Below are 25,650 nucleotides of genomic sequence, written 5' to 3' on the forward strand. Positions count from 1 at the left end.
ACGACGGCCCTTGTATGTTCCAGCGCACCGGGCCCACGCAAACGCTTACGTCAGGTTTTATGACGCCCGTTTTGTTTATGCCCATCGACAAATTTAGAATGATTAAGAAATATTTATATGCGTTTACATTTCATGCGTCTTTTTTTAATAACAGCGATCCTTTGACCTTTAACAAGTTGCAGAGCATTTCTGTAATTTTGATCAGGCATGAAAGGGATATGCCCCTATATAAACAGCGTTCAGCGCTACACAATCTTCATTCATTCTTCAACCTTTAAACACATATTTGAAAGCTTCACGAATTCGAATTAGGTTTTCTTGAGAGACAAGTTTGGGGTAAAAATGGCGTCAGAAGGAGTTGTTATCGGCTGCCACACCGTCGACCAATGGAAGGAGCAGTTTGACACGCACGTCGGCTCTACCAAATTGGTAACCTCAACTTCCTTGTTATGTTCATCTACTTAGAATTTGTTTTTGTTTTATGATATGAGTTTATTCGTTATGCATTCGATTATGTGTTTTGCTTTAATTCAGGGATTTATCCTTTTGAGTATGTTCAGTAGGTAGTAGCTTGACTGGATGAAGGTTGTAAGCTTGTATGTATCTATCATATTCATGTGTCATATGTGACTTCAATCTAATACAAAAAGATAACATTTTTATTCATTTAGCAACTGAAGTTAACATCTGAATGGAAATCTTGACAGGTGGTTGTGGATTTCACAGCCTCATGGTGTGGTCCTTGCCGTATGATTGCACCAATCTTGGCTGAGCTTGCTAGTAATATTCCCCATGTTACCTTCCTTAAGGTTGATGTTGATGAACTTAGGGTAAATTTACTCCCATCATCTTCGAATTCAAATTGTTTTAGGGCTATTTTGGGTGTTTAAAAATAAGGAATTTGTGTTTCTTGGTGTTACAGAGCATTGCTCAGGAGTACTCAGTGAAGTCAATTCCAACATTCGTATTTCTTAAGGAAGGAAATATAGTGGACAAGGTTGTGGGTGCTAAGAAAGATGAACTTAGTGCCTGTGTCGCTAAACATGCAGGAGATGCTACTGTTTCTGCTTAATGTATTCTAAATATGAAAGATTGTGAGCAACTTTTTGTGTAATCATGTTTATGACTTGTGGTTTATCTTTATGCATAAATGGAAGTTGTTGTGATGTGAAGAAAATGGCTTTTGTATGGTTGGTGTTTGGGTTTTTTACTTGTGATTATAAAAGGATAGTTAATGCTTATAATTGATTTGTTTAAGACAATACTTTTGGTAATGTGAACAATGCCTTAAATATCTTGTTAGTTGTAACACGTATATATTAACTGTAACACTTCATGTCTATTATATGACATTATGACAAACAATATAAATGGAGACTTGTATAGAACAGCCGTTAATTACAGAATCTAATCACATGCGATTGAGATGCTAGACATTATACAAAAGATTATAAGGCCATAGAAGTAGTCACAACATCACATCAAAAGTGTTGTATGTCTCCACCGTTTTAGGGTACTCATCACTATACATCACCAATTTTTATTTAAATTTTCAATTATTCAATAAATTAAATGATAAATGAACAAATAAAAACAATAACTTATAATTATAAAAAAAAGTTACATTCATTTAAATAAAAGGAAAACTACATAATAGACTAAATAAAATTAACCCAACATTGGAAAAAATCACATATCTTTGTCTCTTCAGTAAAAACGACAAAACCGCAAAATGGACCCTGTGGTATGCATTTTTTCCAAAGTTTAGTTCAAATCTCGATTTTTTGGTTTCGTGGCTTTGAGCTAGTTTCGTTGTGTATCTAGAAACACTACCTCTAGGGCGTCTAGTACACAAACATCATTAAACTATTCGAGATCCTCGCCAAGATCGGTCTGGTATCCTATACACTTCGGTTACCACAAGAACTAAGCATCGTACATCCCACATAACCAACTCTAATAAGTGTCTGACTGTCGAAACTCTTGTAATCTCACTCATGTAATCAAATTAAACGTGAGACAGTACTACATAGAAGAACCTGTCGAAATCATGGATAAAGAATACCCACATCTTTTCCACAACTCTTGGCGTCCCACTCAAAAATTCTAAATTTCGGGACGAATTTCCCTCTAACGAGGGGATGATGCAACAACTGGAAAATTAAGGTCGATTAAAGGCAATAAGTCAACTCAGTCAACTCAACTTTTACTAATACATTAAGGTTTAAAACTATGTTTCCTAATGTATGTTTTACAATTATAATACAAAGTGTATATATATATATATATATATATATATATATATATATATATATATATATATATATATATCTCCAATATCTCTCTACCTCAAATCTCTCTCTATCTCAAATCTCTCCTAAATATCTCTCTATCTCAAATCTCTCCCAAATCTCTCTATGTATCTCAAATCTCTCTCAATCTCTCTCAAATCTCTTTCAATTTTTTTTTATAAAGACCAGCAACATCTTATCCTTTCCTTAGTTGAAAACAGCTTAAAACGGAAGGAGAAAACTCAAAAGAACAAGCCCATTCCGGAATACACTATTCATTCTCGGAGCCTCTCTTCTTGGTCCGGAACACCTCCTATTTCGGGACCTCCTGAGTTGGCTTCGGACCCTCTCACCTGGACAATGTCGCTCTGGACAATTGTTGATCCGTAACTTCTGACTTCGGAAAGCTTCACATCACTCTGGAAGGATCAACCAACTCGCACCCGAACTCCTTCGAATCTTGGAAGAAGGCACTCCAGAACCGAACCCTCTCGGAAACACCAGCCACTCCGGAAATTACTGATTTGGCTCTGGAACTTCCTGACCCACTTCGGACTCTCGCAGATTCAAGACTCCACTCCATATTTTTGTCCATTTCGGACCTTCTCTTCATTTTAAGAGATTTTGACGTCGGGAATCCCACCATACTCTTATTTTCATAACCTAGACTCCTTAAACCCCTATTTTATGCCAAATTTGAATATTTAAAACATATTTACATAAAATAATATTTAAGATTTATAAAGATATTATTTTAAATCATAAAGTGATGTTGGCCAATAAAGGAGATAAGAGGGTTTGACTTCATAAAAAGATGTTCCACCAGTTTCCCATGCAGTTTAATATTCAACATATATCCATGAAACTAACCAATAGATTCCCATGTAAGTATCACATCAAGTTTCCTACTCCCTATATTTGGACGATTTCCTTCCAAAAAGCCCCACCATCTCTTATCATTTTACCTTTTGTCCATTTCCATTCTCTCTCAAGAGTAACTCCAAGCTTTAAATGAGTTAAAGTCTTCAAGCTTACTCTAATCTTTGGTGAGTATTTCGTAAATCCCTAGTGATTTAATACATTTTCATGTCCATATCATCCTATTTTACACATAATATTATGTGTTAACATTCTTAGGGTATCATAAGCTTCAAAGAGTTCAACAAGCACTTCAGGTGTTTTAGGCTTGAAATCCTCACTTCGTCACTTCAAATCATCCACCAAACCAAACCAAGGTAAGTTCATACCCCCGTATTTTTCAAGCTTCTCTATGTTTTAAGGGGAGGGGGGGGGGATAAAAGTAAAACTTTGTTTATCCCATAAATAATTTCATGTTTTTCATCTTTTGTTAAAGATAAAATATTATTTACATAAGTTATGGTTTATATTGGTACAAATATTTATGATATACTTATTGTCTTGAACAAACATAATCTATGTTGTAAAATCATAAGAAAGGTATGATTATTAAAACTACATGGTTTTGGGAACTTGTACTAAAAGAAGGCACTCTAGAACCGAACCCTCTCGGAAACACCAGCCACTTCGGAAATTACTGATTTGGCTCCGGAACTTCCTGACCCACTTCGGACCCTCGTAGATTCAGGACTCCACTCCGAATTTTTGTCCATTTCGGACCTTCTCTTCATTTTAAGAGATTTTGACGTCGGGAATCCCACCAAACTCTTATTTTTCGTAACCCAGACCCCTTAAACCCCTATTTTATCGTAACGACCATAAAATTCCAACCAATTTAAACTTTTCAAAAACAACCCGATTTCATAAAATTATTACAAAAAGGTTTTCAATACAATTACTTCAGAGTCTTCCCAGAAGCACATCACAACTCATAATCACGAGGAGCGGTACGATCACGCCTTTGCCTTGCCACGGTCTCCTAAAGAACCTGAAAACATTAAACCACAACTGTAAGCCCAAAAGCTTAGTGAGATATCCCCAAAATACCAGCCACATATACCATACACACGTAACATGCCATAACATAACAGAACACAGAACAGCCATACACTTCGGGTCTACTGTGTGACTGGTCCGCCGCACCGGCCTTCAGTCCACCTGGTCCACCCTTCGAGTCTAACCACATACATCGAGTCTACAGTGTGATTGGTCTGCCCGCACCGGGCCTTCAATCCACCTGGTCCACTCTTTGAGTCTACAATATGACTGGTCCGCCCGCACTGGGCATTCAGTCGGCCTGGTCCACTCTCCGAGCCTCGGCACGTCTGGTCTACCCTCTTGGGGCTTACAGCCTATCTGGACCGCTCGCTGGGCCTTCGGGATAATCGGTCCGCCCTGGGTATGTTGGCCTACAGCACAAAGCAGGTCCCGCCTCAACCCAATCCCAGTCTAACAACCATGTGCACATAAACATTCAATCATATAACATATCACATCCAATCAAACCGATCTAACAGATCACATAGCATAACATCATCCTAACCAGGATACCGACCTAACTGGTCACTAGCATAGCATCATCCTATATAGCAGGATACCGACCTTAACCAGGTCTCTAACATATACCATCCTAACTACCAGGATGCAACACAACAAACAAAAACATAACAACGATACCCGGATCACAATCCGATAAAAGGGCCGGCCTTGGTGCCGTAGACCCTGTCGATATAGTGAGGATAACTCACCTCGCAACTGCCGACAGAACAGATAAACCCAAGCTGATCCGACCACTGATACGATCTCCACCACTAGCCAACCACCAAAACACTGAACTCAAAACAAATGCCAACAATTACCAAAATGCCCCTGGAAATCAACTGGTCAACCCTTGGTGAAAGTCAAAGTCAACCCCTGACCGACTCTACTCGTCGAGTCAATCCGATGACTCGCCGAGTCCCCAAGCACAGAACTTCCCCAATCCGCGACTCAAATCGCCGAGTCACCCCGAGACTCGCCGAGTCCAACAACTCTGAGTCCTTTCACACTCGACTCACCGAGTCATTCCTTGGCTCACCGATTCACAGCTCAACCCGAAGAAAGGTTAGGACCTCACGACCAGACTCGCCGAGTCCAAGAACAGACTCGCCGAGTGCAAGGCTATCTGCAACCAACTCGCCGAGTTGTTCTTCCAACTCGCCGAGTTCCTGCCCATATTCATCCAACTCGCCGAGTTGTTCTTCCAACTCGTCGAGTTCCAACCTATCTTCAAGCAACTCGCCGAGTACACCCTTGTGACTCGCTGAGTACCCCTAGATCTGAAACCATACAGAGGCTTTCCAAGCCATGCAGAAGCTCTAAACCATAGATCTACTCTTTTACAAGCCATCCATCACGTAAAGTGGCAAATTTTACGTGGATCCAAAGAGATCTAGGCATTTTACACTCTAAGGCTAGGGTTTGGGACAAAAGAACTTCACCAACAACTCTTGAGCATAGACTTTATGGCTTTCTGGATCATTAACAACCTAGATCTGAGGTAGCAACCTCAGATATTACACCAAACTCGAAATGGACCTCATTTATGGCCCAAAACCCCCCACAAACAGAAGATTATTACCTCAAATGAAGGCCCCCACTGATGAATGAACCAATTCTCTGCAAAGCCCCTTGCTCCACTCTTCTTGCTCTTCAATTTCCTTCCAAGATTACCTCCTCCAAGGATCTAATCTCTCACCATGGAAGGCTCACACGAATTTAGGGTTTCTAGAACTCAAAGGGGAGGTAAAAAGGCCGGGGAAGAAGTGTTATGTTCTTTATATAGGGCTCAACCTCCGAAATTAGGGTTTTCTCCACTCAGCACCAACTCGCCGAGTCCACCCATGCTACTCGCCGAGTTGGTCACTTAACACGCGACCCTACTCGCCGAGTCCACTCGTGGACTCGCCGAGTTGCCCTTTCCCACTTACACTTTTAGCCCTTCAACTCTACTTCTGATATTCCGGGATGTTACAATTCTCCCCTAGTTAAATTAGGCTTCGTCCTCGAAGCCTGCGGCAACACAACTCCAGAACTACTCTCGTAATGCACCACCTGGCATTAACCAGACCAGGTTCCTCAAAGCACAACCACCGAAACCCCAAAACCCAAATTTCCTTCCCGCGGTGTTCTGACCACCGCTTCAAACCGGCCACCTGCCTCATCCTTTGATAACCACTCTTATCAACTGAGTACCACTCCATAATACTCCACTTGCTCCAAAACACTACAATCTCTCGACTCATACGAGTTGGAAATAACCATGAACCACCGGAATTCCCGGTCTGAGCCCAACTTTATCCACTCCATGCTGACAGGATGACACATCCTTCAGCCTCAGAGAAACCCCCATGAGTTCTCCACCGCAATCTCATACCCATGCGGAACTGGCTCTAGCATCTTCGGGTTGGGAAAACCCGACACATTGACGACACCTCCAAACATCCCCCATGATGAATTTCCACCACATACATAAATCCTTGATCAAAATCAAACTAGAAATCCAAGATTCCATCCCTACATTCCTTCCGAGCCTCTTGGCTCTATACCCTCGGAAATTCCTTCCGTGACCTCAGCAAACATCCAACCCGGATGAGATTCCATACCACAACCGCATACACACTGCTCATCAACCATGATTGGAACACCTCAATCATAACTCTGCACTACTGCTTTCACTTCCGTGAACTTACACTCCCTCTCGGAGCTACATTCCTTTCCCTTTCTTACCAAGGAAATCCACTTGGCCGCCTTGTCACTACAATAAGTGCCATGGTGCTCACCCAATACTAAAACATTCTCTTATAGCATAACCGCTATCCCATGCACCACGCATGCTCTGGATCTGCTCACAAGGACTCTCAAGTCCATGCTCTACCTTCCATTCACCACGATCAATACCCGGGGCCAGACCTTCTGACGCTAATACGTCGCGACATACTCAATCCATCTCCTCGTACCGATCTATCAACACATGCCGAGTCTTCAGCATGACTGGACCGCCTTACCAGGCCTTCAGCCAATCTGGTCCACTCTCAGAACCTTCAGCAGGTCTGGACCGCCCTCCAGGGCCTTCAGCCTGTCTGGACCGTTCTTCGAGCCTTCGGCCTGACTGGTACGCCCACCGGCCTTCAGTCTATCCGGACCGCTCAACCAGCATCCAACATCCCGAATTATCCCTCCAGGAAAAACTCTCCCATGCATATTGTTCTAGCCCTCTAGGGGTTCCAAACTCTATCTCCACCCTACATACTCAATCCCGGCCCGATCCCAGGCCTTCCACCATCAACCACCCTTGGTCTGTATCCCGCCCCGCATGCCTGCCACTTACTCATACCAACCTACGCTCTTGGCTGACAGAACCACTGTTGAATCCCAAGCAACTAAACAACCTCTCACGCTCATCGATCTTCCGTGGAATTTTCCAATTCTCCCCCACTTAGAGCACTGACTATCAACCACCAGTCGCCATCACCGACCTCCATTATCAACCCTACACAACACAATCCCTTACACGCGATCTAGTTCCCACTAGAACGAGCAACCTTCACAAAATCACATATCAACACAGATCATCTCGGCTCGAAAGAAACCCGACCTTCAGCAACCATTCCTCGGACTGCACATGATACCTGCCATTCGGACCAAAAGCCAAATTCCCACTAATAACCCTCATGAAAGATAACCAACGAAATTCCCAACACCAAACCCTTACCCATACCATAACCCTCAAGGAACAACGAATGCAATACCAGAAACCACACAACGAGACTAGCAGATATACAATACTCCAAAATAATCACAAAATAACAAGACATCAACGAAGAAACATACCCGCAGCTGCATCCGGCACTGCCCTGACCTCCTCTGCTGTAAGCTGAAAAGCACGACCCTGAGCCCTTGGGGGCTCCGCTCCACCCTGATCTCCACCCGTAATCCTCAAAGTGGCCGGTTCTGGAGCCTGCACCGGTCCTGCAGCAACCTGTGGACAGTTGACCCTCAAGTGTCCAACATGATGGCAATGATAACAAATCCTCAAATCCTGAACCGGGGCAGTCTGCCGACAATCCCTCGCATAGTGCCCCTCCTTTCCGTACTTGCGGCATGCACCACCGGACCTGCAAACTCCGGTGTGATCCTTCCCACACTTCCCACAAGCTTTACTTTCATGTCCATATCATCCTATTTTACACATAATATTATGTGTTAACATCGTTAGGGTATCATAAGCTTCAAAGAGTTCAACAAGCACTTTAGGTGTTTTAGGCTTGAAATCCTCACTTCGTCACTTCAAATCATCCACCAAACCAAACCAAGGTAAGTTCATACCCCCATATTTTTCAAGATTCTCTATGTTTTAAGGGGGGGGGGGGGGGGATAAAAGTAAAGCTTTTTTTTTTATCCCATAAATAATTTCATGTTTTTCATCTTTTGTTAAAGATAAAATATTATTTACATAAGTTATGGTTTATATTGGTACAAATATTTGTGATATACTTATTGTCTTGAACAAACATAATCTATGTTGTAAAATCATAAGAAAGGTATGATTATTAAAACTACATGGTTTTGGGAACTTATACTAAAAGATAGCTTTATTAGCAAAAATGGAACCTTATAGTTATATACGAATTTAAAGGGTTTTAACACCAAAATATTATCTTTTGATTTCATATTTTCATGCTAGAATGCACCTTTATATTTATATAATAGTCTCAAATTGACATGATAAACTATAAAAGAGTATAGTTTAGAAACCACAAACCACACCTTTCGAAGATACACATAATTATTTAAAGGCATAATTATCCTATTTTAAAAGTAAAAAGGGAGTCGTAGTTCACGTAAATCTGTTAATGCTCTTGTGAGACTTCCCTTTGTCATACCTATCTAGCGTACATCAAAAGTCATGTGGTTATAACCAGAGTCTCTTGGAGGGAGAGCAGGGTAATTGTGTATAGATCTATATGGTGTTAACACCCCACACCTGAGCTGTTCGTTACAGCTAGACGGCCCCAATCTAGGGTGAAAAATATTCTACCGAAACCGACGACTGAAGAACATCATGACAGGCAATTTAGTCGTATCAAACATGGTTGTAACGAATCACATAGGGATTAACAAAATGATTTTGGGTTTACAGGAAACTTATACTTCATTAGTTTTATTAAAAGAAATGAAACTATATACTACTTTCTATATGACATTCACTTCCATCCTGATCTTAGGGTTTAAGATCACAGTCTTTTTTTTTAATAGAAAATATCAGATTTTTTGGAAATATACGTCATTACTTTACAAGGAAAGGATACCAAGGAATTACTTAAAACTTCAGTTTTTATTAAGAAATTGTCAGATTTTCTGGAAATATATGTTATTACTTTACAACAAAAGGGTACAAAGGACTTACTTATAACTACAGTTTTTATTAAGAAAATATCGGATTTTCTGGAAATATACGTTATTACTTTACAAGAAAAGGGTACAAAGGACTTACTTATAACATCAGTTTTTATTAAGAAAATATCGGATTTTCTGGAAATATACGTTATTACTTTACAAGGACAGGATACTAAGGAATTACTTATAACTTCAGTTTTTACTAAGAAAATATTGGATTTTTGGAAGTATACGAAAGCATCTTTTATGAAACTGTTACAAACTCTTTTATGAAAAAAAAATGTTTATGAACTCACCAACTTAATTGTTGACACTTTTCAAAATCACTTGTATTCTCAGGAAACCAGTAGATAGGTACTCAACTCTCCTTGAGGGCCGACGTCGTCGTCTCATGTCTTTCTACTTTTCAGTTATTGATATTGAACTTTTGAACAAACAAAGTGTTGTAAACAATGTAAACTTGTGTTATTAATGTATGAATGTTTGGCTTGCTATGTTTCTTTACTATTCAATTGTTATGATACTGTACTTGAAGTCACTCCATCCGCCCCCAGACGTTTCCGCCGTTCTGGTTTGGGGGTGTGACAAATTGGTATAAGAGAATTTTTTATAGTGAACTAGTATATCAAACCATACAAGATATACAACTATAAATATAATGGGACAAAAACACTCTGACTAAAAGTATACTTTAAGAATATAAGTATTTTATAAAAGTATACGTATTAGAACAGTGTCATAATAAGAACAAAACCAAAGTATTTAGATGTTGGACACTACAGTCAAACCTAGACAGTTATGTAATCATACCTGGGATAAATATAGCCTGATCAACTATATTTATTTGAGATACGACCAACATGTGTTTGGGAGTGGTAGTGGTGTTGTAAGAAGTCTAAAACTTACCAAATCTACATGTAAAGGAACATTAGAATCAAACATATAATTAAAATACTATAGGAGTATTTTAGGCACCATAATTACTGAGTGCATACATTAAGGTTTTTATAATCTGTATACACTATGTGACTATAGGAGGACCCGGTAAGGAGCCTCATAAGAATTTCAATAAAGATACCCTTATTAATGTCATCGACTCTTTAGACCTTCCAAATCTCGCACGAATAACATAGGTAGAAGTAACCACACCACTACAACAGTCAGCGGAAGAGTACGGAACTAGAGAAATCATCAATGAACCTTACCCTATCAAGAGCAGACATAAGAGGCTCACTCGAACATCCAGAGTCGGGCTCTCCATTATGAAGTAATGGATATAAGTAACAAAACCCAAAGCCTGATGGAGCGAAGATTCAACATATCTACGTGGTATAAGAACACCATACGGATGCCCGGAAACAACGAAACCTTATAGCTGAAACTAGGACAATCATAACAAGGATATAAATGCAGAGAAAACCACTCATGAGGCGAGCAAGGTAGTAGAGCACCTTATGCGTTAGTGTAATAATTAATAAATTAATATACATAGCCTTGCGAGTCAGTGATTCAACTACACACACTATGTGTTAGGCTTATCGCCTCTCTCATCGCAACTAGTAATAATAAATCAAGCAAGATACGCCCTCCCATAACCTATAAAACCCGAGCCAACACAAGGATTTGATAACTATAATCTATTTGGGTAATATCTGTACAATATCTATTTGTACTCTAAATACATCATACGGATATAGGTCGAAACATCGAGAACTGTACAACAACACGTGAAATTTATATGTAAATATAAATGAATGAATACAATTAGAAATGACCATAGTTACTTACGAGCTCGTTTCTCATCATGCAACAGAATCATGTCTTCCCATGGAAATAACCAGCACACCGGCAAAACCCCAATTCTACAGATAGACTCCGCTACATTCCAAGCCGCCGTAACAGCTGCCGTGACAGCCGTCATGGCGAAACTCAACACCAACAACACAAACGAAAATGGAAACAACGTCGACAATTCTAACTGTAGTAACAAACAAGGAAACCAAGGAGTGACAACTTACCAAGGCACCCTAAGCCCTAAATCTAAGAACATGAAGTGAAAGTTCAGGAAAGAGAAAGGGGGAAGTTCTGCTCAAGGGCCTACCAAAAGGCAACGAGCTGTAGCAGTCCATACGCCCACTGACCCTACTACCTCCACACCAAGAAAACCATATGCTGGAAACCTTCCAAACTGCAACAAGTGAAACTACCATCATCTTGGAGTCTGCCGTGTGTTGCATTGCATTAGGTGCAACAAGAATGGGCACACCGCCCGTTTCTGTAGGACTCTGGCCCAGAAAACCACTCCAACCCCCAACATGGAAGTAAGCCAAGTATGTCATGCATGTGGTGAAACATGACATTTCAAGAGAGACTGCCCAACAGAGAGGAATGACGGAGGTGTGGGAGGATATTAATTAAAGAGCATGAAGAAGCAACGAGGAACCTTACTAGGATTTTCGGTACGTTTCCAAACAACATTAACTAAGCCTCAAATTTCACTAGATATCTCTCTCTATCTTAAATCTCTCACAAATATCTCTCTTTATCTTAAATCTCTCTCAAATCTCTCTGTGTATCTCAAATCTCTCCCAATCTCTCTCAAATCTCTTTCAACTTTTTTTTATAAACACCAACATCATCCTATTCCTTCCTTAGTCGAAAACAGCTCAAAACGGAAGGAGAAAACTCAAAAGAACAAGCCCATTCCGGAACACACTATTCATTCTCAGAGCCTCTTTTCTTGGTCCGCAACACCTCCTGTTTCAGGACCTCCTGAGTTGGCTTTGGACCCTCTCACCCGGACAATCTCTCTCCGGACAATTGCTGATCCGAAACTTCTGACTTCGGAAAGCTTCACATTACTCCAGAAGGATCAGCCATCTCGCACCCAGACTCCGTCGCATCTCGGAAGTAGGCACTCCAGAACCGAACCCTCTCGAAAACACCAGCCACTCCAGAAATTACTGATTTGGCTCTGGAACTTCCTGACCCACTTCGGACCCTCACAGATTCAGGACTCCACTTTGGATTTTTGTCCATTTCGGACCTTCTCTTCCTTTTAATAGATTTTGACGTCGTGAATCCCACCAAACTCGTATTTTTCATAACCCAGACCCCTTAAACCCCTATTTTATGCCTTATTTGAATATTTAAAATATATTTACATAAACTAATATGTAATATTTATAATGAAATTATTTTAAATCATAAAGTGATGTTGGCCAATAAGGGAGATTAGAGGGTTTGACTTCATGAAAAGATGTTCCACCATTTTCCCATGTAGTTCAATATTCAACATATATCCATGAAATTAACCAACGGATTCCCAAGTAAGTATCACATCAAGTTTCCTACTCCCTATATTTGGACGATTTCCTTCCAAAAAGCCCCACTATCTCTTATCATTTTACCTTCTGCCCATTTCCACTCTCTTTCAAGAGTAACTCCAAGCTTCAAATGAGTTAAAGTCTTCAAGCTTAAGTATTTGTAAATCCCTAGTGGTTTAATACATTTTCATGTCCATATCATCCTATTTTACACACAATATTGTGTGTTAACATCCTTAGGATATCATAAGCTTCAAAGAGTTCATCAAGCACTTCAGGTGATTTAGGCTTGAAATCCTCACTTCTTCACTTCAAATCATCCACCAAACCAAACCAAACCAAGGTGAGTTCATACCCCCATATTTTTTGAAGCTTTTCTATGTTTTAAGGAGGGAATACAAGTAAAACTATGTTTAACCCATAAATAATTTCATGTTTTTCATCTTTTGTTAAAGATAAAATATTATTTACATAAGTTATGGTTTATATTGGTACAAATATTTTTGATATACTTATTGTCTTGAAAAAACATAATCTATGTTGTAAAATTGTAACATCCATAAATTTTACGCCTAATTTAAACTTTTTTAATCATAGATAAAAATCAAATAGCATCGTTTACAAAAATGTTTTCAAATCAATATCCATCAAAGTGTCCCAAAATCGTAACATACGGATGAGGAGCGGTACGGTCATGCCTTCGCCTTGCCATGATCTCCTGAAGTACCTAAAACAATAAACTGAAAACTGTAAGCCCGAGGGCTTAGTGAGCTACCCCCAAAATACCAATATTACACTGACAATGCAATATCAGTAACAATCAATCAACCAACATGCATACTGGGCCATCGGCCTGACTGGACCGCCCTAGTGGGCCTACAGTCTATCTGAATCTATTCCGAGCCTTCGGCATGACTGGTCTGCCACGTGGGCCTGCAGTCTCCCCGGACCGCTCATAGGGTATGTTGGCCTTCAGCACAAAGCAGGACCGCCTCAACCCAACCAACAAGCAAATAACCATGTGCGCATAACTATCATATACTGGCATATACAAACATCAAACATATCTATCTCACTGATCATCAATCATAGAATTCTCTCGTAACTAGAGTACCGACCTAGCAAGTCACTAACATACCAATCCTTATGGATCATAAGAAAATAACATACTATCTACCCTGATTCTGATCTAACAGATCATAACCACATGTACCATACCATAACAATAACAAATAAAGGGCTGGCCTTGGTGCCGTAGAACCTATCGATATAGTGACGATAACTCACCTTGCAGATGTCGACTCGGAAGATCAACTCCAACTCTCGGATCACTTGACACATGCTCCACCACCTATGATCATAGTACAATATACTCATAAGTCCTTCACCTTATAAGGTACTCCATAACCCACTAGTCAACCCCTGATCAAAGTCAAAGTCCTCAGTCAAGTTCAACAGTCCATGTTGACCCCAACTCGCCGAGTACCCTCGGCTACTCGCCGAGTTCCTTGAAGCACATTCCAACTCGCCGAGTCATCGGGGTGACCCGTCGAGTTTCTTCGATTCTCGTTCAAACTTTAAGGCCACCCGTTGAGTTCCCTCCTTGAAACTCGATGAATACACATGCATACATATCCTAGGGAAAAGTCATCCGACTCGCCGAGTTGTTCTTCAACTCGTTGAGTTTTATGGTATTCTTCATCAGACTCGTCGAGTTGTTCATCCAACTCATCGAGTTCACGACCATCTTCATGTGAATTGCCGAGTCAACCTTGCGACTCGCCAAGTCCATTCAGTCCTTTTTCCATACATGCCTATATGAGCCATGTAGTGGCTCCAAATCACAGATCCAAGCTTCTAGGGAATGCTTTTCATGTAAAGTTGCAAACTTTATGTGCATGCATAGCTACAAAGGTTCTAAATGCCAAATCTAAGCTCTTAATGGGGCTTCATGCCCAAGAGGGACCTCAATCATGACCAGTACAACACCTTTATGATTCTAAAACTTAAGGAGGGTCCAGATCTGAAGTTACAACTTAAGATCTAGCCCATAGCCCACCTTATCAACCTCAAAATCCATGAAAAAACCCCAAAACTCAACAAAAAGGAAAAAGGGAAGTAAGTATGGCAACTTGATACCTCTAAGGGATGCTAGCTGAGGTAATTTCTGCTTCCCACACCTTCCTTGCTTCAATTCCTTTACAGTTCTAGCTTTTCTCTTCTAGCCAACCTTCTTTCCAAGCTTAAGACACACCAAAATGGAATACCACACGAATTAGGGTTTTAAGGAGCTCTAAAAGACTGCAAAGAGGCCGAAGGAGGATGAGGCTCCTTTAAATAGAGGTGCAAACCCTGGGATTTAGGGTTTCATCTGCCAGCTCCTACTCACCGAGTCCCAATATGGACTCGTTGAGTAGGTCACTTAACACGCAATCCTACCCCGTTGCTACTCGACGAGTAGTTCAACCAAATCGTCGAGTAGAGCTTAACCCAATAAATATTATTTAAACAATACCTGAGAATCGGGGCGTTACAACTCTCCCCCACTTGAACTAGACTTGCCTCGAAGTCCGTTGGATTAAACAATGCCGGGTAATGCTCGTGCATCTCCGCCTCCGACTCCTATGTCCACTCGGATCCCCTCCGATGTTCCCACTGTACCTTTACTAAAGGTATTTCCTTGTTCCGTAGAATCTTCTTCTTCCTTTCCAGAATAGCCACAGGCCTCTCCACATAGTTCAGGCGCTCATCGACCTGAATGTCATCCAATGATACCACTACCTCCTAGTCCATAATGCATTTTCGCAATTGCGAAACATGAAATGTGTTGTGGATCCGGCTAAGCTCCTCCAGAAGCTCTAGCCTTTAAGCCACCCTGCCAACCCTGGCAACAATCCTGAACGACCTAATGTAACGGGGACCCAATTTTCCCTCTTCCTGAAGCGGATCACTCCCTTCCAGGGCGAGACCTTCAGGAGAACCATGTCACCCACCTGAAATTCCAGCTCAGATCGGCGGGGTATTGTGTAAAGATCTATATGGGGTTGACACCCCTACACGTGAGCTGTTTGCTACAGTTAGACGAGCCAGTCTAGAGTGACAAATATTCTACCGAAATCGATGCTTGAAGAACGTCATGACAGACAATTTAGTTTTATAAAGATGGTTGTGACAACTCACATAGGGATTAACAAAATGATTTTTGGTTTACGGGAAACTTATACTTCATTGGTTTTATTAAAAGAAATAAAACTATATACTACTTTCTATATGACATTCACTTCTATCTTGGTCTTACGGTTTAAGATCACAATCTTTTTTTTTAAGAAAATATCAGGTTTTCTGGAAATATACGTCATTACTTTACAAGGAAAGGATACCAAGGAATTACTTAAAACTTCCGTTTTTATTAAGAAAGTATCAGATTTTCTGGAAATATACGTTATTACTTTACAAGAAATGGGTACAAAGGACTTACGTATTACTTCAATTTTTAATAAGAAAATATCAGATTTTTTGGAAATATACGTTATTACTTTGCCATGGGGCCTCTGATGCTTGGCCTTGACCATCCTACATGTCAAGCACCTCTCAACAAACCAAGCGATATCTCGCTTCATGCCAGACGACCAATAACTCAAACTCAAATCACGGTACATCTTGGTGGCTCCTGAGTGAATAGAAAAACGAGACTTATGAGCCTCCTCCTTCACTGTCTACCGGACCCCCCGGACATCGGAACCCAAACCCGACCGTAACGGGTCAACTATCCACAACTATCCTTAACAAACCGGGCGCTGTCGCCCTTAATCCTCTCCAACTTCCAGTTCTCTGATCTCATACCCTCAATCTGAGCATCCCTGACCAAATCCACTAGCGGGGAATCCACCGCTATCCTTATACACCTGGCTGGGGTCGAGGACCCAACTGAATTGTGGCTCAGAGCATCCGCAACCACGTTCGCTTTACCAGGATGGTAAAGGATCTCGTAATCATAGTCCTTGACCACATCCATCCACCTGCGCTGCCTCATGTTCAGGTTCGGCTGACCCATGATGTGTCTCAAACTCTTGTGATCCATGTATATAGTGCAATGGACCCCGTACAGATAATGCCTCCAAATCTTGAGTGCGAAGAACACCACTCCTAACTCAAGATCGTGTGTGGGGTATCTCGTCTCATGCGGCTCAACTGCCTCGACGCATAGGCTATCACTCGTACCCTCTGCATGAGAACTGCCCCTAAGCCTGTGATGAATGCATCACAAAATACCACAAAATCCTCAACTCCCCTAGGGAGTGTCAACACCACGCCTTGCACAAACATCGATGAAGGGTTTCAAATGCCCTATGCTGCTCAGGGCCCCACTGGAAATCCACCCCCTTCATCGTCAGACGAGTGAGAGGTACGACAATCTTGGAGAAATCACGAATGAATCTCCGATAATACCCTACTAAACCCAAGAAACACCTAATGTCTGCGGGGGATTTCAGAATCTCCTACTGCACAACCGCCTCCACCTTGGCCGGATCGACCAAAATACCCTCCTGGTTAATAAGATGTCCGAGGAACTAGACCTCTCATAACCAAAACTCACACTTCGAGAACTTGGCATACAGCCGTTCTCGCCGCAGAACCTCTCGCAGCTTCCTGAGATGCTCCTCATGCTACTCTCGGGTCTTGGAATATAGCAAGATATCATCTATGAACACAATGACCAAGAGATCGAGCATCAGTCTACAGACTCGGTTCATCAGATCCATGAACACCGTTGGCGCGTTGGTGAGCCCAAACGGCATCACCACGAACTTGTAATGACCATAATGAGTCCGAAACGCGGTCTTCTCCATGTCTTCCTCCCTCACCCTGACCTGGTGGTGTCCTGATCTCAAATTAATCTTGGAAAACAAAGATGCACCCTGCAGCTGATCGAAAAGATCGCTATCCTCGGGAGCGAATAACGGTTCTTCACCGTTAACTTGTTCAGCTCCCTATAGTCAACGCACATCCTATGTGAACCGTCCTTCTTCCTGACGAAAAGGATAGGTGTTCCCCAGGGTGAACTACTAGGACGGATAAACGACTTACCTAGCAGCTGCTGCAACTGAGATGATAGCTCCTGCATCTCAGGCAGTGCCAAAAGGTACGACGCCTTGGTGATAGGGGCCACACCTGGCACTAGATCAATCCTGAACTCAACATGCCTCACCAGAGGCACTCCAAGTAACTCCTCCAGAAACATATCAGCAAACTCTCTAATAACTGGGACCTCTAAAACTGAGAGCTGCTCTTTAACCCGCGTATCTACCACATACGCCAAATAACCGGCACACCCGTGCTGAATATACTGTCGAGCCCTGGCTGGCGAACAAAACCCTGATCCCAACCTGGTGCCCTCACCATATACTACTAGTTCTCCCCCGCTTGGGGTTCAAACTACCACCCGCTATCCCTCACAGTCGATCATGGAGCCAAAACGGCTAAGCCAATCCATCCCTACAATCACGCATACATCCCCCATGGGGATAGGAATCAAATCTATCGGGAAGACACCCCAAAAATCTCCAACTCGCATCCCCTATAGATCGAAGAAGTTGAAACCCCATGCTCGTTGGCGATCGAAACTCGCAACGGATACTCAAGATCATCGATCAGCACACTAAACCCTCTACTGAAAGTCTGAGATACGAACGATCGACTCGCCCCCGAGTCAAATAAAACCAAAGAAGGCAAAGAACTTACAAGAGACATACCGACAACCACATCCGGTGCTGCCTTGGCCTCCTCGGCTGTGAGCTGTAAGGTGCAACCCTGAGCCTTCGGAGGCTCCACCTTGACTGGCCTCCTATCTCCAATCCTCACAGTAGCTGGCGCGGAACCCTGCGTCGACTTGGCGGCGAGCTGCGGACAGTTGGTCTTCACATGACCAACCTGATGGCAATGGTAACAAATCGTCATATCTGTGGGAGGGGCGGACTGACGACAGTCCCTGACATAGTGCCCCTCCTTGCCACATTTGTGGCACCCATCACCTGCTCTACAAACTCCCGAATGAACCCTGCCACACTTTCCACAAGTGCGGCTCTGCTGATCCCCAGACCGTGTATCAGCGGTCTTAGACCGCTTAGGCACCAGCTGAGAATGTGCCGGTGCCTGATGTTGCTCCTTCAGCTGCAGCTCTATCTCCAACTCGCGCCACCTCACGGCTTCCTGTAGATCCAGGAGGGTATCACAACGCTGTGTAGCCACAAACTGCCATATATCCGTCTTGAGCATACTCAGATAACGAGTCATCTGAGACTGCTCTGACGCAAACTCCGGGCAAAACATAGCCCTCTCAGTGAACATCCGAGTAATCTCCATCACAGACTCCCCATCCTGTCTCAATGTCAAAAACTCCTGAGCAAGCCACTCCCATTCCACGTGCGGAACGTAGCGGGTGCAAAACATATCCCAAAACTATTCCCATGTAACAGCAGCCCGCTGATCATCAGAATATGAACCTGTCGTCAATCTCCACTAGTCCTTTGCCCCTAGGCCTGACAATTGGGTTGGGTTCGGGTTGGCGGGTCACGGGTTGGCGGGGCAGAATACATTGACCCTACCCAACCCATATAATATATGGGTTGGTGGGTTGGCAGGTCACAGTTTAGTGGGTTGAAAACATCAACCCAACCCAACCCATATAACTCGTATAAGTATATGGGTTCGTGGGTTCATGGGTCAGTGGGTCGAACCCAACCCGTATAACCCATTTAATAAGCAACACATTTTAAAATGAAATTAAAAAATACAAATAAAATAAAGTCATAAAGTCTTAAATATTCAACATAAAGTCATAAACAGGAGTGACGACGATGAATGATGTGCGATAACCGGAGGACGAGAAGACAAGTGGTGTGCACGACACTGCGACCAGTCGATGATTCGATGCCTCAATCGACAGAGACGGGAGACATGGAGTCGTGAGTTTGGAGACTGAAGACTGAATTTCTTCCTGATTAGGGGCTTCTTAGGAGCTAGGGGATGCTAAGTCGATGCGAAGATGTTTTGCAGTTTTGGAATTCGGAAAACGATTAAACGATAATCAAATATTCAATTAAATATATTTTTAAACATAATATATATATATATATATATATATATATATATATATATATATATATATATATAATCGGGTTGGCGGGTCGACCCGCGAACCCAAAGAGGTAACCCAACCCAACCCATGAAATAAACGAGTTGGCGGGTTGGTCGGTTGGCAGGTTAGCGGGTCAACAATATCAACCCAAACCCGTTTATTTTCGTGTTGGGTTGAGGATTGCCACCCCTATTTGCCCCGAGCCTAAGCAGGTTCAGAGCACACCTAACTTTCTAGTCAGCAGGACATGAGCACGTGAAGAAACAGCCCTCCACGTCAGACAACCAACGCATAGCTCTATTCGCATCATGTGTACCATTGAATGTTAGAGACTTCGTATTGTCGAAGTCCCGGTACTGGAAAGCCCTGCCGGCTCCTCCTCCAACCCCTGCTGCAGTTACAGCCGAAGTGGCTGCAACGACTGCTATCTCTGCCAGAGCTGCATATCGCTCATCAAAATACTCAACCATCACGGTCTTGATCGACCCAAACATCTCTGGTAGCTGCGCTTGGAAAGCCGCAGCGACCTCGTCGTGTAGAATCTCCCGGATCCTGGCATCCAGCTCCTCAATCCCTATCTGAACCACGGGCTCAGGTGCTACCGGCACCTCTGACCCTCCGTCTCCTGACCCTGATCCGGACCCAGCAGCAAAACGTCTCGTCACCACCATACTGAAAGGTACACTCAAGACATCAAATAAACAACATAATATCGGGAGACCAAAACCCACAAATCGTAGGGGTTGTGACTTCCTTGCTACGCGTATGGGTCCTGTGCTTCCAGTAGTACGGGCCCATAATACCTTCCACACCTACCCATATTTGTCTCAAGTATCACCACAACGCCCTAATACTATACTCAACATAATGTGCGCTCAACCCTCACTACTAGGGGACATCACCTATCTCACAACTGATCTCATAGCTCTGCACAACTCACACCTCCATGGAACTTCCATCAGCCCCTGCAGCATTAGTGTATGTTAGCCGCACATAACGCTGAACCCGATATACTTTTGAATATCCAATCCTACCCTAAGGTCGAATCAGATATTCTCAGGCTATAAGGTCTTGACTATACACAGCCGTGATGCATATACTAAACATCTACAGTTATGATGTCAATTCCATATACAAGAAACCCCAAGCTAATAGGTATCATATAATCAGGCAAATCTATCATGCGATTCCTAAAGATCCCTAGCCTAGCACTAGCATGCTGTTCTAACATATTAGAATATCAAATAACTGTATGGTATTTTGGGGTTTACTTACAGGCTCCAGTTGATAGTACCCTTTGTATCCTCCATACTTTATTTTGAAAACCATTATTAAAACTTACTTTCCGAAAATCTCCCTAATTTGAAACTGGATTCACACGAGTGTTCCTCCAATTCACTCAAACCAAGGCTCTGATACCAACTTGTAACATCCATAAATTTTACGCCAAATTAAAACTTTTTCAATTATAGATAAAAATCAAATAGCATCATTTACAAAAATGTTTTCAAATCAATATCCATCAGAGTGTCCCAAAATCATAACATAAGGATGAGGAGCGGTACGGTCACGCCTTCGCCTTTCCATGATCTCCTGAAGTACCTGAAACAATAAACTGAAAACTGTAAGCCCGAGGGTTTAGTGAGCTACCCCCAAAATACGAATACCACATTGACAATGCCATATCAGTAACAATCAATCAATAAACATGCATACTGGGCCATCGGCCTGACTGGACTGCCCTAGTGGGCTTACAGTCTATCTGAATCTATTCTGAGCCTTCGGCATGACTGGTCCGCCACGTGGGCCTAGAGTCTCCCCGGACCACTCATAAGGTATGTTGGCCTTCAGCACAAAGCAGGACCGCCTCAACCCAACCAACGAGTAAATAACCATGTGCGCATAACTATCATATACTGGCATTTACAAACATCAAACATATCTATCTCACTGATCATCAATCATAGAATTCTCTCGTAACTAGAGTACTAACCTAGCAGGTCACTAACATATGAATCCTTACGAATCAAAAGAGCATAACATACTGTCTACCCTGATTCCGATCTAACATATCATAACCACATGTAGCATACCATAACAATAACAACTAAAGGGACAACCTTGGTGCCGTAGACCCTATCGATATAGTGAGGATAACTCACCTTGCAGATGTCGACTCGGAAGATAAACTCCAGCTCTCGGATCACTTGACACAGGCTCCACCACCTATGATCATAATACAATATACTCATAAGTCCTTAACTTTATAAAGGACTCCATAACCCACTAGTCAACCCCTGATCAAAGTCAAAGTCCCCAGTCAAGGTCAACAGTCCATGTTGACCCCAACTCGCTGAGTACCCTCGACTACTCGCCGAGTTCCTTGAAGCACATTCCAACTCGCCGAGTCATCGGGGTGACTCGTCGAGTTCCTTCGATTCTCGTTCAAACTTTAAGGCCACCCGTCGAGTTCCTTCCTTGCAACTCGATGGATACACACGCATGCATATCCTAGGGAAAACTCATCCGACTCGTCGAGTCCTATGGTAATCTTCATCGGACTCGCCGAGTTGTTCATCCAACTCGTCGAGTTCACGACCATCTTCATGTGACTCGCAAAGTCAGCCTTGCGACTCGCCGAGTCCATTCAATCCTTTTTCCATACAGGCCTATTTTGAGCCATGTAGTGGCTCCAAATCACAGATCCAAGCTTCTAGGGAATGCTTTTCATGTAAAGTTGCAAACTTTACGTGCATGCATAGCTACAAAGGTTCTAAATGTCAAATCTAAGCTCTTAATGGGGCTTCATGCCCAAGAGGGACCTCAATCACGACTAATACAACAACTTTATTGTCACACCCCAAAACCAAGAACGGCGGAAATGTTCTGGGGCGGAGGACGTCATGTATAGTATCACAACAATGAAAAGTAGTAAACAAGCAACAACAGTATCCATTGCATTAATAATATAATTATTATACAAGTGTGTTCTGTCAAATTATAATAGACACTAAAGCATAAATCATAATGAAAGATGAGTCTTGAACGAGCTCCATTTTCTCCAAACCTTGCATTGGTACCTGTCTATTGATGACCTGAGGATACAAGTAATTTTGAAAGCGAGTATCAGCTTTGAAGCTGGTGAGATCATAAGTATTTTAGTGTCTTAATTTGTATGTAAGTATTTGTATGTATATGAATTGTAAGTATTGAAAATGTATGTGGATCGGAAGTATTAAAAATGTATATGAATTGTAAGTATGAAAATGTTTGTAAAACAACTGTAGACATTTGAAAAACCCTAGAAATCTCTATGATTCCTACTATTATAACAGGGAGTCTTCTACCAAGACTTAACTGATCTATATGTAGCCTTCTACCAAGGCATCTAGTGTCTGTGTGTGTCTCTTGTAAGAGTGTGTATTTTCCCAAGTCTGACTATCATTAACCAAAAATATAGTTTCTACATTACTGTGTGTCGTGTGAATGTTCATGAAGTGAATGTAACGGGAAAATGAAATAGTACTGTGGTGTAGTGTCGAACTACAATCGTACTAATTACCTTAAGTCTAGGGTAATTCTTCTAAGTACTGTAGCATTTGATATAAATAACTACATCGGTACTCAATTGCCTTATTTGAGGGATAAGGTATAATGTGATGTCTAGATCCCAGGCTATACGCTCCCCTGTCAAAGGGATTTTGGGACCTACCCACGAACCCTGCATGTATGCAAGCCGTGAGTATCCACATTACTATGATCATGTATACTCGATATAACTATCACAATTGCGTTGTGATTCATCGGTATAGTTAGATCCTGAACTGGTTCCATGTTATAGCACCTAGTGATGTCTGTTCTATGTATATGTAAGCGTACTCATGTAAGTGTGATCATGTAAACATATTTATGTAATAGTATAGTAATGTACTGTAATGTTCTAGCTGTGATGGATGCTCTCTCTATCTAGCAAGTATAGTAATTTATTGTAATGTTCTAGCCGTAATGTATGCTCTCTCTATCTAGCAAGTATAGTAATGTACTGTAATGTTTTAGCTGTAATGTATGCTCTCTTTATCTAGCAAGTATGGTAATGTATTGTAATGTTCTAGAAAGTATTGACTCATGAATGCACTGACTCATTGTATGATATCGCGTTCTAGTAATAGTTCTAGTATCTTCCTAAACTACCCATATGGTAGTTTACTAGTAATCTAACTGGTAAGTATGGACATGGATGTATACCCTTGCTACCTAAGGGCATTGGATGAACTGGAAGGACCTTTATGACTATATATGTACACATGATATATAACTAATATTTAAACGACCTTCGGACGGGTACCCGATATCCCGTCAGACCACATCCAAATCGAGGAAAAGGAAACAGGGTGGATAGCCTTCCTAAGTCTTTTAAACATTTCTTATATAACTATACATATAGAGGAATGTAATTTATAATATAAAAGCATAAAGTAAGTTTTGTAAAACCTTTGAACATAATTATTATCTAAGAAAAGATCGACTTGATCTCAATCTATAAAACGGTTTGAAGGCATGGGTTTGATAAAACAGTTTAGTATAAAGAAACATTTGTTTGAAACACAATTGTAAATAAGTTTGAATTGTAACATACAGAGTAATATGTACAATTTAATAAGGAGTTTTAAACATATAAAATGTTTATGAAAAACATTTGAAGGAAACTGCTTGGTAAAACGGCTAATGAGTAGCCAATCATTTGAATGCTGCTTATTAATCACATGTGATTGATATAAGAATTAGCATAATTCTACTTGTATCCCCCCATAAAACATTTAAAAGAAGTTAAAACATTGATTAAGGGGTATGAACTCACCTGTAGCAAGTGGATTGGAAGGAAGTGTCGGATAAGTGCTTGGTGTCAAGTGAAGACTTAGACGCTCACAAAGATCCTAATAACATATAAGGATATATGTATATAAACAATTAGTCTTTAAAAAACTAATAAACAAAGTCAAGACACTCTAAGGCATGACAAACACTTTGTATAAGTGTTATAAGTGCTAAGGAGTGCATCTAAGTGTTGTAGGGAAAGGCTAGTATGATTGGGGTTCAAGGAACACTCTTAAAATGAGTTTACTCCCTAAGGACCAACACCCCTTGAGTTTACGGTCGTAAACTCTTGAGTTTACGGTCATAAACTCCTAACCTTTTGACCATTTGTTGGTTTGAAGTCTTCTAAGCTATTCCAAGCATTCATACTTCATGATTTAGCCTTAGGAATTGTTGTGTGGCATCAAAACACTCCTAAATGGAGTTTACGGTCTAAGGACCATTTCTCCATGAGTTTACTACCTTAAACTCATGAGTTTACTACCTTAAACTTATGAGTTTACTACCTTAAACTCCTAAGTTTGGTATTTGGCGGTTTTCAAGTCCTTAGCTCAAACATGGCACTAGTCTAGGTTAGATTCTAGGCATAAGGAACATCCATGGGGCATTTATGGGACATTTACACAACATTTGTGGTGTTTATGGTTTTGGGAGATCCCCAAAC

At 41.6% G+C, this 25,650-nt stretch overlaps 1 protein-coding gene across 1 annotated transcript; it reads left to right on the forward strand.

Annotated features, from left to right (window-relative positions):
* Window positions 1-249: 249 nt before the first annotated feature.
* LOC145103287 (thioredoxin H-type-like) lies at window positions 250-1,244 on the forward strand. The gene is made up of 3 exons (XM_079040839.1): window positions 250-429; window positions 708-830; window positions 923-1,244. Exons 1-3 carry the CDS (start codon window positions 343-345, stop codon window positions 1,070-1,072), a joined length of 360 nt encoding a protein of 119 aa, XP_078896965.1. The 5' UTR covers window positions 250-342; the 3' UTR covers window positions 1,073-1,244.
* Window positions 1,245-25,650: the final 24,406 nt, after the last annotated feature.

The sequence above is a fragment of the Lactuca serriola genome, chromosome 4 (assembly GCF_051521515.1).
Source record: "Lactuca serriola cultivar US96UC23 chromosome 4, Lser_US96UC23_V15, whole genome shotgun sequence".
NCBI classification, from domain to species: Eukaryota; Viridiplantae; Streptophyta; class Magnoliopsida; order Asterales; family Asteraceae; genus Lactuca; species Lactuca serriola.

Coding starts and splice junctions, on each gene's coding strand:
- LOC145103287 (XM_079040839.1), top strand. CDS start 343: ATGGCGTCAGAAGGAGTTGTTATCGGCTGCCACACCGTCGACCAATGG. Junction 430..707: donor ACGTCGGCTCTACCAAATTG/GTAACCTCAACT, acceptor AAATCTTGACAG/GTGGTTGTGGATTTCACAGC. Junction 831..922: donor TTGATGTTGATGAACTTAGG/GTAAATTTACTC, acceptor TTGGTGTTACAG/AGCATTGCTCAGGAGTACTC.